The 15,001-nt window shown below is 33.7% G+C and overlaps 2 protein-coding genes across 2 annotated transcripts in view; one reads left to right on the top strand and one right to left on the bottom strand.

Annotated features, from left to right (window-relative positions):
* Positions 1-11,664, top strand: part of LOC149949695 (uncharacterized) — a 60,388-nt gene extending 48,724 nt beyond the window's left edge. Inside the window, exons 17-23 of the mRNA XM_090169274.1 lie at positions 534-575; positions 676-786; positions 1,165-1,352; positions 9,676-9,789; positions 10,539-10,600; positions 11,070-11,104; positions 11,487-11,664. Coding sequence (XP_090025400.1) covers positions 534-575; positions 676-786; positions 1,165-1,352; positions 9,676-9,789; positions 10,539-10,600; positions 11,070-11,104; positions 11,487-11,603 — 669 coding nt within the window. The 3' untranslated portion in view covers positions 11,604-11,664. The remainder of the gene's footprint in view (positions 1-533; positions 576-675; positions 787-1,164; positions 1,353-9,675; positions 9,790-10,538; positions 10,601-11,069; positions 11,105-11,486) is intronic.
* Positions 11,665-13,746: 2,082 nt separating this feature from the next.
* Positions 13,747-15,001, bottom strand: part of shtd (anaphase promoting complex subunit 1) — a 45,228-nt gene continuing 43,973 nt past the window's right edge. The window contains exons 44-45 of the mRNA XM_090167875.1: positions 14,010-14,129; positions 13,747-13,919 (exon numbers count right to left, since the gene is read on the bottom strand). Coding sequence (XP_090024001.1) covers positions 13,831-13,919; positions 14,010-14,129 — 209 coding nt within the window. The 3' untranslated portion in view covers positions 13,747-13,830. The remainder of the gene's footprint in view (positions 13,920-14,009; positions 14,130-15,001) is intronic.

Here is a 15,001-nt window from a genome sequence, read left to right as displayed (position 1 = left end):
TTTGTATTTGAGACAAATACCAACTAAATACCAACTAAAAACCTACTTAAAAACAATTTAACACCAACTTAAAACCAACTAAAAACTTACTTAAAATGTTACTTAATAAAGACCACTTAAAGCCAACTTAAAACTTACTTAAAATGTTACTTAATAAAGACCACTTAAAGCCAACTTAAAGCCAACTTAAAACCAACTTAAAAAATAATGTAATTTTCTGACCACTAAAAACCAACTAAATACCAACTTAAAGAAAAAGGCATTTTCCCACCAACTTATTACCAACTTAACTAGTTTACTGAAATATGCTGACCACTTAAAACCAACTTAATATCAACTTAAATGTAAATACCAACTAAAAACGAACTTATTTTTTGGTAAGAGGCGGACGGGCATGTCCTTAGCCCTTCACCCCTTTCACTAATAATAATAATAACATTAATTAATAGTTAATATCAAATTAATTCAGAAGCCTAAGCATATAGACAAAATTATGTTTTTGTTTATTAATTGTTTGATGTGTTTGTATTCAGGAAGATGATAAATTACTACTAGAGCAACTTTTACTTAAAGATGTAAGTTTTTAATATCAGAAAATTTGTGGGTATCATTTGACTATTGTAAAGCCGCAAAATCTGGAGTGTTTCAATTTTTATACGTGCATTTATTTTGTAGATGAAGATCAAATGTTTTGAAGAAACCAATAAAAGTCTTATGGAGACTATGTCTGTCCTTCATAGAAATATTGTTAACAACGAATGTTTCAATGAAAGTTCATCTCGCTTGGTATGTGTCTTTAAAGTCTTAGTGAAAAGTGGAATTTACTTATAACAATATTTGTTGAATAAATGACAACTGTTTGTTTTTAATATCCATTTCCAAGACAAGCATTAGATATTTTTAAATAAGTTGTGTAGTTTAAATTGCTGGTGTTAAACATTTAGCAACCATTTTCCAAAATGGTGGATTGTTTTAAATATAAAATTGGCATGTATAACAAAATTTCTTTAATAACTTACCCAATGTTTTTTTTGACATTCTGAGAGACTGACGGTACTGAATAGCTTTCAATTCATTCTTAGAAATGTTTCATGAATTCGCTACTTGACTTAAATTTTTCAGTTTGATAATATCATTAAGCTTTAAAGGGTATTTTAACAATAGAATCGAGTAACAATGGCACAGTTGGAGGACTCCAGAATGAGAGTAAAATGCCTGGAAGAAGAATATGAGAACTTTCTCAGTACTTTGAAAGAAAAGAACGCTGAAAGTGTAAAACTAAAAAAGTTATTAGCAGAAGTGCAGGAGTTACTAAAACAACGAGATGATGCTATTGCAGAATACAAACATATGTAAGTTTTATCCTTAGCCTGGCTATTTCATAGATATTGTAAGAGATTTACAACACTAGAGCTAGGTCAAGACTTGGAAACCACCTGTATCATTATGAAGTGTCACTGGAATGTTGAAATGCAGGATAAGAAATAAGATTCTTGGTTGCCGAACAGTTTTTAAATAAAAACCACAATGCTATTTATTCTTGGGGATAATAACTATGTTGAGATGATTTTTTCTGTTGCTCTATAAACCCCTTCACCCTTTAAGAGTTAAGCTCCTTTCCCCTAAACAAAATCAAATCAGCCTGGTTCCCTAAAATTGACATTTTTCATTGCAGTTGAAGCACCCACTGACAGTTTTAACTACCTCCTCTTTGTGCCAGGGGTAAATTTCACCATTATACAGACAGATTGTCTCAATAGTCATTCTCTCTAAACATAATTAATACCTTCTTGGTTAAACTACAGCTAAATATGGATCTCTTAACAATTTTGTAAATTTTTTTAGCCAACTTAAAATTTAAGTAAGAAATTCCAACAGAAGACGAGAGTGGTCTTTTCGGGGCTCATTAGCACTGCTCTAATTCTGTTTAATAGTAGAACAAATAATATAGAACAAATTGGTTGGTTGTTTATTAGAAAAATATTAACCCTAAAGCCGGGTTTTCATGGACGCTTGTAGCTTGAAAAAGAAAAGATTGAGATTTTTCCATTTTGCGGGAAGCGTATACTTTATTTTATATTTCTCACTCAAGCTGCTTGGAAAGCGCTTCACGTTTTCATGATGCAAGATATTTCTAGCGTGCCGTTTGAGCTGGCGGCTGTCGCGTTTATTTTTTGCTGAAAGAAATATGGCGGCCCCGAATCGCGGACGTCTTTTGATTAAGAAAAAAATGTTATTACTTAAAACTTTTAGTAATTATTAAAGCCAAAAACAATAAAAGAAGGTATAAAACAAAACGATGGTGGGTGCACCCTATTTACATAATTTTGCTCAACTCTATAAATGCAACATTCACTGCAACTCTGTCTCGGTGTTCTTTTAATTTTTGGTTCCAAATTATTGGGTTATTTTTTACATGGCTTATAAAATTGTTTTTCACTTCTATTTCCCTTTTTTGTTTTCTCTTCTTTTTCTATTTATTTTTGTTGCTTTTTGGTTAATTTGGTGGTGGTTGAACTCATTGTTATTTGTTTCCAACAGCGTACAATAGTGTGATAAGCCTCAGTACCAACACTAGCACACACTACATAACCATTGGCTGGCTGAAGTCACATGGACCGACGTCACGCGCGAAATTTTCGCTTGGGCGTAAAAATATCTAGTTGGATTTGATCGGCGTTAGAAGCGTGTTTATTGAATATATTAATATATTTAATAGTTTTGCCATAGAACCTAGAAATCTGAATTGAACTGAGTTAGCATGACGTCACTAATCACTATTATTTGGCAACACTGTATTCTTGTTTTTGAGTTTCTCTTGAGTCATGTGGTTGACACCCTTACCAAAAAATAAGTGGTCTAAGAACTAAGTTGGTTTTAAGTTTGTATTTGAGACAAATACCAACTAAAAACAACTTAACACCAACTTAAAACCAACTAAAAACTTACTTAAAATGTTACTTAATAAAGACCACTTAAAGCCAACTTAAAACTTACTTAAAATGTCACTTAATAAAGACCACTTAAAGCCAACTTAAAAAATAATATGAAATTTTCTGACCACTAAAAAATAAATAAATACCAACTTAAAGAAAGTCATTTTCCCACCAACTTAAAACCAACTTATTACCAACTTAACTAGTTTACTGAAATATGCTGACCACTTAAAACCAACTTAATATCAACTTAAATGTGAATACCAACTAAAAACCAACTTATTTTTTGGTAAGGGCAAGCTGTTACTTATTCTAATAAACTTAACTGAGGGTAATTCCATGCCAAATCACCCGTTTTCGGAAAAATTGTCCCACGGCACCATGCGCGATTTCGACGTTACTTTACACGTTAGTAATATAGATATTTTTAGTGGGAAATCCAAATTTTTAGCCCAAAATTCAACGTAGTTTTTAAAATATGACTTTTTGAAAAAATTATGTCTAGGGTGTGCATTTTCGAAATGCCGAAAATCTCGGTATGTGCGTACGAATAACTCAAAACGTATTCAAGATAGACTCACGAAACCTTTTATACTATAAATATAGGTAACAGTGAGTAACTAGAAAGTTTTCTTTCCGAAATATATAAATTAGGTTTTTAATAAAAAAATATTTGAAAATGGCGATTTTAACTGAAATTTCGTTTGTTGAGTTAAACTAAAGATGATGTTGTCGCCAAAATATTAAATCGGTGATAATTATGAGAGTTGATATTATGTTAAATGGACCCAATTAACACGAAAATAGCGCTGAAAGAAATCTCAGGAATTTAGTTTTTGAGTTATAGCTACGTGAACCGACCTATTTTTTTGAAAAACTACTAAACATGGTAGTGATTGCGGCAAAATTACGGTACGTAGGGAGTTGAAAATCAAAAAAAGATGGCCACCGCTAAAAAGCTGAGATTTTAAGCTACAAAATAAGTGAGTAAAAACGTTGTTTATGGGAGACCTAAATTACCAAAATCAAGATTCAATTTTAAGTTATTGGTTTTATTTATTTACTTTTGACATAATGTGTGTGTGTTCTAGTTCGCTTAGAACATAGGTATTACCATCCAAAAATGAATTAGGTTTTACAATGGATATTATATTTTGTAAAGGTACCCAGAATATATCTTCCTTTCTTGGCCAAAATAGCTTTAAATCTTTTCTACGAAAGAAGCTAACCAAGACATCTTTTTCTTCGTCAGAACGTTGGACAACGTTTCCAACGTACCATTCTTCGTCGTAAGTACACGCAATATATGCACCAGGTATACACTCCTCCCAAATTAAGTCTTGTGAAGTAATACGACTTTTGTCCAAAATTGGTCTTCTGATACTCTTTATTTTGATGTTGTTGTCATTTTGAGGAATAAAAGCATGGTGTGAGTGAGTACCAGGAATTGTTTTGATTCCAATGTACCTATCGTCGAGGGAATATTCCTTCACGTGGTTCTCGACATCTTTTCTAGATAGATAACTAAAATGGATTTTTTTAACATTTTGTGTACACCACATGAACATTTCTTCAGGTTTTTGTATTTGGGAGGTTTTCGTTGCCTGTAGGCTCGCCTTGGCCACTAGCCGTTTCACGATACCCCCAATTCTAACTTTAAAATTTATTTCAATTACTTATTTAGTTTCTTTTGTGATTAAAACATTTAAACTAAAAAAAGATTGATAAAAATACTTGGTACATCTTAAATCAATTAATTAACGTTTATTTTGGAGAGTTATTGGTTTATTTACCTCGGGTAAAAAGTAATTTGACTTAAAAAACCTTGGCGGACATTTTTCTAATTGGAACCATTCTTAAGTTCTTAAGTTCGTTTATTACAAAATGGTTCTTGAGATAAATTTTGAATGACCTTGAACTAATGTTTCAAGGTCATCACAAGTTACAATTTACGAACTCCCCCACTCAGTTTAGAGTTTCACGGCAATTTTGATTCATTAGATCTGGTAGTTTTCGATTTATAAGCCCTTAAAGGTCGTGTCTTGATTAGAATACCACACCCGACCTTATGGTTTTTGGTGTAACATTTATCGGTTTCCCATTAGTCAAATTAGATCGCGTCGAAGCTGTTTAGACTTAAAATTAAACGTAGAACATATTTCTAATTGGAACCATTCTTTTAATCCTAACGATTCTAGAGATAAAATTTGAATGACCTTGAAGACCTGGCGTCAGTGGTGACGATAATAGGCCTAGTATTATTAAAATGTGATAAACGGTTTTGATTAGCCTTAACTATGGCTTCTTTAAGTTTAATAAAAGCCGCGTCACATTCTTCCGACCAAGCCCATTTTACGTGTTTTCTTTTTAACCTATATAAGGGTGCTGCTATTTCCGCATACTTAGGTATGAAGCGAGAATGCCAACCTGTGAAACCTAAGAATTTTTGTAAAGTTTTAAGATTGTAAGGTTTGGATAAGTTTTGTATGGTAGCTACCTTATCTGGGTTAATATGTACGCCTTCCTCATTAACAATATGGCCTAAAATGAGAGCTTCCTTCCTAGCGAAGAAGCATTTGGACATGTTCAAAACCAGCCCTGCATTGGTAAGCTGAGTAAAAACATACTCCAGAGCTTTAATGTGTTCTTCCCATGATTTAGAGGCGATTACTAAATCATCTAGATAGGTGGCTATATTAAAGTAAGATTTATCCCTGAATATTATATCCATTAATTTTTGAAAAGTAGAAGGAGCTGAAGCTAACCCGAAGGGCATTACCTTGTATTCAAATTTACCAAATGGGGAAACAAAGGCAGTTTTTTCCCTACTTTTCGGGTCTAACGACACTTGAAAATAACCAGATTTTAAATCTAAAGTAGTTATAAATTTTGGTTTGCCTAATTCAGCGATAATGCTATTAATGTCTGGCAAAGCATAGGAATCGAATTTGGAAACTTTATTTAAATTTCTATAATTAATACACATTCGAGTACCTCCTTCTTTTTTCGGGATAATCGTAATATTAGAGGTCCAAGGACTAGCTGATGGCTGTATTAGGCCTTCGCTTAATAGTTTTTCAATATGTTCTTTTATATTCTTCCGCTCAAAAGGCGTGTATTTTTTATGATAGGCGGTTACAGGTTTAGCATGACCCGTCTCAATTGAATGGGTAATTACGTTAGTATGGCCTATTTTGCCTGAAATCAGTTTAGGAAACCTCTCTAACAATTCCGCTAATTGTTGTTGTTGTATAGGCGAAAGAGTATTAATATCTATGGCTTCGGCTATGGACTGTTTCAAGTCATTGGGAGTTACACCCTGGACGGCAATAGGTGGAGCGACCACTAAATTTTAGGGCTTATCATTTAACACTATTACTCGGTCTCGATAATCTAAAATGGCCTTATGGTCTATTAAGAAATCGTGTCCTAGAATTATGTCACAAAATAAAGTAGGTACTAAATGAAATGTGTGAGTGTACAAAGTATCATTAATTTGAAAAGTAATGGGGACCTTGCCTTTTGTAAAAAAGAAGTGTCCATCAGGCATAAAGACACAATCATCTCTCAATTCCACTTCTGCTACATTTCGAAGTTTACAAAACGTTTGCAAAGACATAAAAGAAGCTTCAGCTCCACCATCAATGCGAGCGAAAAATATATAAGATGGAAGCTTAGAAGAAGGCATAGTAAGGGGTAAAGAGAAAGATGAAGGTCCCTTTTTCCTCAAACTACCAAAGGCAAGATTAACTATAGATTTAGGCCTTCTACTTGTATTTCTAAGTGTTACAGAGGAATTTCTACCTATCTTAACAGAAACAAAACCTCTCCTTTTGTTCTTGTCCTCTAGTTTCCCAAATCCGGGCAATTAGGCCTAATGTGTCCTTTCTGGCCACAATGATGACAACTAAGACGCCAATGTTTATTAGGAGCAGGACTTTCTTCTTTTTTTTCCAATTCCTCCCTTTTTCTTATTTCCCTTGGGGTTTCAGGGGCGTTAACTATAGGCCTAAGTCGGCGTTCTATCCTTTCAGCCAACCGTAATAGTTCCGCAATAGATATGAAATCCCTAGCTAAGTGAATGCTGATACTAGTTCTCATGTTCTCAACCAAAAAATGAACCAGTTTTGTTTCATTTATTGGTTACCTTAAAGTTAGATTTAAGCGTTGGATTCTATTAATAAAGGTCGCTACGGATTCATTATATTTTTGTTAAGAGCTTAGAATCTCAACCTCTAACTCCTGCTCTTCTACCAATGGTAAAAAGGTAGTACGTAAAAGGTGTAATAATCGAGGTAAGGAATTAATAAACTGGTATTGGCCTTGTCTGAACCAAATGAGGGCTCTATCCATTAAACATAAAGGTATGATGGCTAACATTTCAGCCTCGGTTAGTTGGTGTAAGTTTTGAAACATGTCTAAGTTCAAGAGAAACTCTGTAACTTCTCTCTTATCTCCAGAAAAATAAAACGTCGGAGTGGGTAGTTTAGGCCTCTGTTGAGTGACACTCCTTTGAGCTTGATTAGCCGCTAACCCTTGAAAACATTGCTGCATTACGCCTATTAAATCGTCCAATTGGTCATTAAGTGTAGGGAGAGCTTTACCTTTACTTTTTGTCCCTTGAGGACTACGTAGGGTACTATTTAACTGAGTTTTATCCCCTTGAGTACATTTAGTTGGAGAAGGAAAGATAGGGAAGTCGGGGTATTTGGTGTATCCTACCCGAGGAATTTCCTCTCTAGTATTTCTAGTTTCAGAGTAAAAGTGGCTACTTTGAAAATTACTTTCCCGAGTGTCTATAGGAGGACCTACGGGCCTACGTACTGCTGATTGACCTCTAAGTAAGGGGTGATCGTAAGCAAAGTTACCTAAATCCCCAGTGGTTCTATTAGTAGAGGTGTTTTGGCAAGGAAAATCATTCCTACTCACTTCTCTCCGATTGCTACCAACCGTTGGAAAATCCCCAAAAATAGTATGTCTTATCCAAGGGGTGTCTTCTTGAGGTAAATGGTCCTCAGGGACTGGAGGTGCATTCCTTGAGGAGGAAAGTGTTGCTTGATCGCCTGAAGGAAATAAACCAGCCGTTAGAGAATCAGTCGTTGGTTCCGGATTTCTTACTCTCTGAGGGACCAAGAGTCGGGGAGCCCTCAATCTAAATCCCGAGGGATCACCTGCTCCAGTAACCGGTATATTTCTAGTAGGAGCAACTGGTATTCTTTGTACCCGTTCCAATGACTCGTCTTCATCCTCAGCCACTGGATTGCGCCAATTGCGATAATGCGCCATGAGTCCTAGAGTGTAGCTCCGAAGGAAAAAAAATAATAAAGGATAAGTAAAGTATCCCAAATATTAGCAATTGTCAGTTTGCTAAGTGATAGAAACGTCCATATAACGAAATGTCAAAAAGACGACTTAACAGCTATTCAATTAAAACCAAAAACAAAGGGCAAGTTCGATAGAACTTGGCCTAGGCCCGCAAAACACGTGCCAATATCCTATGAAAACTTCGTGCCCCAGTTCGGGTGCCATTTTTTATTTACTGTAACCGATATGGATTCAGTAGACCTGGGATCGAGCTTAAATATTAACTACGTACTAAGTAATGACTAAAAGACAAAAAAGACTAGAAAAAAAAAGGTGTTTACTGTTCATCGCTTAACATCGATACATTACAGCGTTCTAAGGCTTAAGCCTATTTAAATAATATAAGATTAAGAAATTAAGTACTAGTTTAAAGTAATATTTGTTGCTTTAATAATTAATAATTACGAGAAACCATAAGGGCAAAAGTTCACTCACCAATGCATTTAGAGCCATGGCGACCGACCGGCGAAACAGACCCTACAAATAATCTCTGTACGTCGAGATAACGATGGCAAAACAATACTGGTCGAACTAATCACTAACCAAGGACTAACGAGAGGGTTGTTCAGTGGAAGAACAACTACATTGGCTGGACTGGACTCTTGCAGTGGAGACTCTTCTCTCCACAGCCCTCCTGTTTCTCTCTCCCTTCTGTATAGTTCTGACCTTCTCCTTCTGCCGCCGAGGTATTTATATCTCCCGACTGACGATAACGCCCTCTGTCCGGTGCGTGGAGAAACGCATATAAAAAATAGTGACTTTTGCCCTATGCCCCTCACTAGGAACATAACGACGTAAGTTAAACAACATTGAGTTAATTGATAACCGCGGTCTTCACAGTTATACAAAAAGATAATATAAGTAGGAAATAGGATGTGGCAGGTTGTCAAGTGGGTAACGCTATTACCACACTTACCTTAGGCCTAATACTGTTGTAAACTAAGGAAGCGCAAAAATCCGTCTGTTACAATGTTTTTATTTCCTTATTAAGATAGTTGATTATACAACAGTGTTCCAATCTATTTTCAAAAGCGCAAAATACAAGCGTACTTGAAAACAGAAGTGATTGCAGCGTGAGCGCGAACTTTAAACTATTTCTAGCTCAAGCCAAATTTTTTCAAGCTAAAAGCGTCCATGAAAACCCGGCTTTAGGGAGTATGAATTTACATATTAACTTAACATTTTTGCTCCCAGGTTTAGCAGAAGCGGGGGGTAATTAATGGTAGTTACTTTAAAGAAAGTCTTAGCCGATAATTTTTCTTTTTGGTACGATATCATGTTTTTAATTTCGATTTAGTACCAAGCATAACTACAACAACTCTTGCGCAATTTTTAGTGATTATTTATTGAAGAAAAATGTGCTTTGTATTTTCAGAGTGGCAGCCATGGAGGAAGAAACTATAAAGTACAAACATGATTTAGCCAAAATTGAGGAGCTAAACAACAAAAAGCAGAAAAAATTGACTGAACATGAAAAGACCATCAATGAGTGAGTTTTAAATATTTTAAGATGTTTATAAAAGTCAAAATACATTAAATAAGTGATAAAGATCAACAATTTGGGCATAAATATTATTTTATAGCTGGTACTAAAGCTGTACAAAATAAGTGGTGGACAGTATCAAACTAAGGGCATAAAAGAAATATAAAAAACTCGCAGCGGTGCATGTGGATGGATGGCGACTAAATCTGTTCCTATACAAAAGAAAACCCCTAATTTAGAAAACTACAGGCAGGGGTCACTCGTAAAAATTTGTGTAACCTAATTATAGATTTTCGATTGATTTACAGTTTTTGCACACCAATATTCCTTTAAAGATAATTCACAAACCTATACCAAACCTAAATACCCAGGGTGACAACTGAAGAGCGCTTAAACCATTAATCGAAATTTTTAATACTCAGCTGACTTATAGAAACTTGTTTAACCTAACCTAAATGTGAGGCTGTTCATGGGGAAAGTGGCCACCTGTTGAAACTTTTTTTTTACTATCTGATGGGGGTATGTTGAAAAAATTTAGGCCTGTTTTGGTAGGTATAGTTAATAGTTCTACCCATTTACAGTAAATTGTTGTACATTATGTTAAGAAAAGGCAATTTTAAACAACGTATCCTATGGGGGTATAAATTTACACTTTAAGAGTAATTAATTAGGTTTTCTATTTTTACAAAACAATTCATTCGGTGGAAGTTCGTCGCATATATGAAGTCTCTTTAATTGATGTAAATTTTTAACAGATTACAAGATGAGTATGCAAGATGCGCTAAATTGCAAGAGAAGAGTGAAAGAGAATTGAAAAGTGAGTGTTTTTTATTTATTGACTGTGGTAATAAATGTATCATACTTTAAGTACTATGTTTGTCAATCAAAGTTGCATGAAATTCAAGACCACAATAAGAAATGTTTCCTCAACAAATGTTAATATTATATCAGTGGGGTAGCTATTGGTTATGGTTTTTTTTGGGACAACTTTATGAATAGAAATGAAATGAGTAAAATTACTTGTTTATGTAACTTTTATTTTCTTTAATCATGATGTTATATTTTATATAAATGGTAGAGTAGTGTGTCTTAAAAGTTTAAATCCTTACACATTAGGCTTATGAAATTCTTTTGTGAAATCCAAATCGGCGTGTTTTTTACACAATGAACTCTTATGGCTTGTTAAAATTTAAGTTAGGTTTGGAAACATGTGTTAACTTTTTAAGTTGGTTACCCTAGAATGTGTTAACTGTGCATTCATATTTAATGGTTTCAATATTCTTTAGATATGACTTCTACAATTACAAATCTGAAAATGGAAGTAAGTATTTAGTTATCTAGCTATGGTTTTGTTCATTAATAAGATTTTTGAGGCTGTTATGCAATTTATAATATAATTGTGTTAACAGACATTTATACGAAACTGCTATTGGTTCACAAATTACTTCCAGGTTAGCTTAATAGCAATAAATAAGAGTATGCTGAAAATTAAAAAAAATACTTTCACTTCATTATCTCAAAATTTTTGGCAAATGTCAATGATAAGCTGGAGGGAGAGATTTCTTGGTAGTTACCAAAACTAGTAATGTCACTATAGCTGTCAGCCCTTTTCTATGTTATGTATTTTATGGTTATTGGTGAAACAGACAATCAGTTACAAATACTGTTACTTATATTAAAATTGATGACTTATTTTTACTTAGGGTAAAAAGAAAGATGAACAAATTAAAGAGTTGTCAGACGAACTACAAAAAACCAAAAGTATACAAGATATGATTTCAAAGCTAGCCTCTGGTTCAAATTCTACAACGGCTTTTTAAATATTAATTTTAAATATTTACATTGTTTTTAATTACATAATTTGTTGTTTGTGTTGTGAAAATTGAATAAAATTGTATTTTTAAAATGGCTCCCAAAGTATTTAGATCCACGTACGAGTACTTCATCTTTTGGCAGTTTATTGATTTCTATAGAGTTTGTTCGTAATTGATTAAAGAGTTAGTGTTAAAATTTTCTTGGTGTATTAGACATATAAATAGATAATAATGGTAATGACGATTTTATTTGAAAAATAAATATTAAATAGAAAATTAAAGTTTAAATGGAAGGGTAGGCTTCCATGTATTTCTCAGTTACCTATGGTTTTTATTGGTTGCTACTAGAGCAAGCCGAGAGAGAATGACAAGAAGAAACCTCAGAAAATATGGCAACTTTTTCTAGCTTAATACTGGTAAGAAAAGACGTAAGAAGAGCTTCCTAGCTCCAATAATTACTTTAATTCTAGGGGCTCACTCTACCAAAGACAGCTAGGCTTATGTAAAGGATAGGAATGATGATAGTTCTTCTGTCTCCTATCCCAATTAAACTCCCCTTTTATACTGTAATACCTTATCTAAATTTTATTAAAAAACATATACATATGCAATATTAATAAATACAAGTCTTATCGTAACAATATCTTAAACCTAATTGGGATTTTCAAAAATAATTTTCACCCTTATCGAGAACACCAATACAACTTAATAGTGGGGTGACTGAGTGGTTAGTGCTTCCACCTTGCAACAAGGGGACCTGGGTTTGATGCCAGTTTGCGGCACTGGGTGAAACCTTGGAAGTATACTCTTTCTGCCTTGAGCTTGCAAGTTCTCTCCCCACTGATTAAAGGGTTTTTCCCCCGAGTTTGTTTTCCCTTTTCCATATAAACTTGTAGAGGTTAACAGTAATAGTTAATGTAGGGAGCTGTTGGCTTGCCACCACCCTCCTATGCATTTTAACCCGGCCATCTGAATTAATGGCTTTAAAAGTCGCTTGATGACTTAGGCCTAACGTGGTGCCTTGGGTATTAGCCTAGCTGATTATTATTGTTATTCAATTTCCAATCAAACTGTAGATAATCTATTAAAAAATTAGTTTCAGTACCAGGTTTAACTTATAGAAATTCAGTTGTCCTCTAGTGACTCAATTGCTTTACAATGGCTTTCCATTGAATAGTAATAACAATATGGTATCATGTTTGATGTGCTTGTGAGTATGTTATTTTCATGTCAATTGGGAGTCACTTCTGGTCACCTAGGATCCACTATCATCCATTTGGGGTCACCTTTGGCCCCTTCTCTGCTGTCAGGCTGTTATGGTTTAAAGGTTTATTTGATTATGTTACTTGTTTTCTCTGTATTCCTTTTAATAATGGTCATTCAAGAGCCTTCCCAATTTTATATCCATTTCACAAATTAAAAGTATTACTCTAAAAAATTTACGAATAGTGAATTATGTTCCGATTCAATAATTCATTATTTTGCCAAAGTAACCATAGCCTTGAGCACATCCATGATGCATTGCACAAAATTTGGGTAAGGCCTATTTGAAGACATCCATATGCACCTATTCTTAATATCTACCACTTTATAATGGATGCATGCATAGAGAAAATAAAGCACGCAAGTCTTATATCGCAACTTAACCAACACCTCTATAATGAGGGCATTATCACAACATAGTGGCATAAAAGCATAATTAATCTTTCACAGGCTATCACATTAAATATTAGAGACTGTTACACTTAAAAAACATTTTGTAATAGAAGCTTCCAACAGAAAGTAGTAACTATGTATATGCTCAGTTTCTTGCCTTGATAAGATATTTGGTTACTTCTCTCATAATAGCTATCCTATACTGATACAAACTAGGTAATAATTATAAATACTTAATATTGTAACTCAGATATAGCCACCCTTGGTTTTGGAAAATTTAGTGGACTCAGCCGGCTAGATAACGTGTCTCTAAACTCCTAAGTTTTAAATAAAATTTAATTTACTTTAAAATATCATGTTGATTAAATTTAAATATTTTCTTCTGTTGAAAATATTGTGTTCATAGTTACAGAACCTACTTGAAGTAATAGGTAAAAGTGCACAAATGTTTGTTAAAAAAACCAATAATTCAAGAAAAAGTAACAGGATTTATTTGAATTTAGTTAATTTAAAAGTTTACATCCAAAAATATAAATATATTTCCAATAAATTGAAAGTCACAATGTGAATTATAACATTACACTTTCAATGCAGATAATAGAGTTGTTAAAGCAGCTTGGGGTAGTTTCATATCCTTTAATTTCATATACAGTGTTGGCAAAGAACCTACCAAACAAAAAAAAATTATATTGACTTAAATGTGACTATTTTAATCTTTGGCACTGGTAATAATAAATAAACAAAATTAAATCTCACCAGAATTATTTGCATCTAACTTGAATTTTGGAATCCCATAAAACACAAGGAAAGGTGCTAATTCAGCGCAGCAAGAAATAGTTTGTCCCCTCAGATATTTAGATAAATGTGGTAAAATGTCTGAAAGTAAGAGTAATTTAATTAATTCTAAAATATAACAAATGAAAGATTCATGATGCTTGACTGCTGTTTATCTGCTGAATATTTTTAACCAGTACCAGAAATAAATTAACTAAAGTTATCATACTGTTATTTTAAGAGATTTTCCCTAACATAAACAAGAAGGTCCCTGTTGTTTGTTGTTTAATTAAATGAACGTTCTTGCCAGGAAGATGCTTTTATTATGAGATCTATACAATCTGGGTATCTAAGGAGAAGTGCTTGTTCTCCCGCCAAAACTTGTCTATCCTCTATATTATAACATGCAGCGCCCTCATGTGGGTATTGCGCTAACTATTACTATAATATCAACAGTCCCATTCTAATGGTCACCATTGTAACATTGTACTCTTTCTAACGCAGGGGTTATATGAATTTGAAGGCAAACTGTATCATTGGAATTTTGAGGGTAGGTTTATAGACTCATGTTTTGAAAAGGGGAATGTATATGTAAGTTACTTATTGGAAGAGGAGGAGCTACCTGAAAAAGGGGCCAAATAATTCTGTAGCCCTTAAAAGGGTAACAGAAGTGATGTTGAAAAATTTGGTTGTAGTATTTCAAATTTAATTGTGGCATTGTTCCTCCTAATTTCATCATAGCACACGAGGGTCACAGTGGATAAAACTAGATCCTACGACTTAAACATTTTTTATTTAAAATTTTGTCTTGGCTAGCCCTTACCTAACTTAAACATGTAATTTTCTGACTACTAAAAACCAACTAATTACAAACTTAAAAAAGAAAAAGGATTTTCCTGCCAACTTAAAAACAACTTATTACCCCTTTAAGTAGTTTATTGAAATATGTTAACAACTTGAGCGTTCTTAAAACC

Source organism: Leiobunum rupestre, chromosome 3, assembly GCF_980474605.1.
Source record: "Leiobunum rupestre chromosome 3, qqLeiRupe1.1.hap1, whole genome shotgun sequence".
Classification (NCBI taxonomy): Eukaryota; Metazoa; Arthropoda; class Arachnida; order Opiliones; family Sclerosomatidae; genus Leiobunum; species Leiobunum rupestre.
Note: the sequence above shows the minus strand (reverse complement) of the source record. Positions and strands in the feature narration are given on the sequence as shown.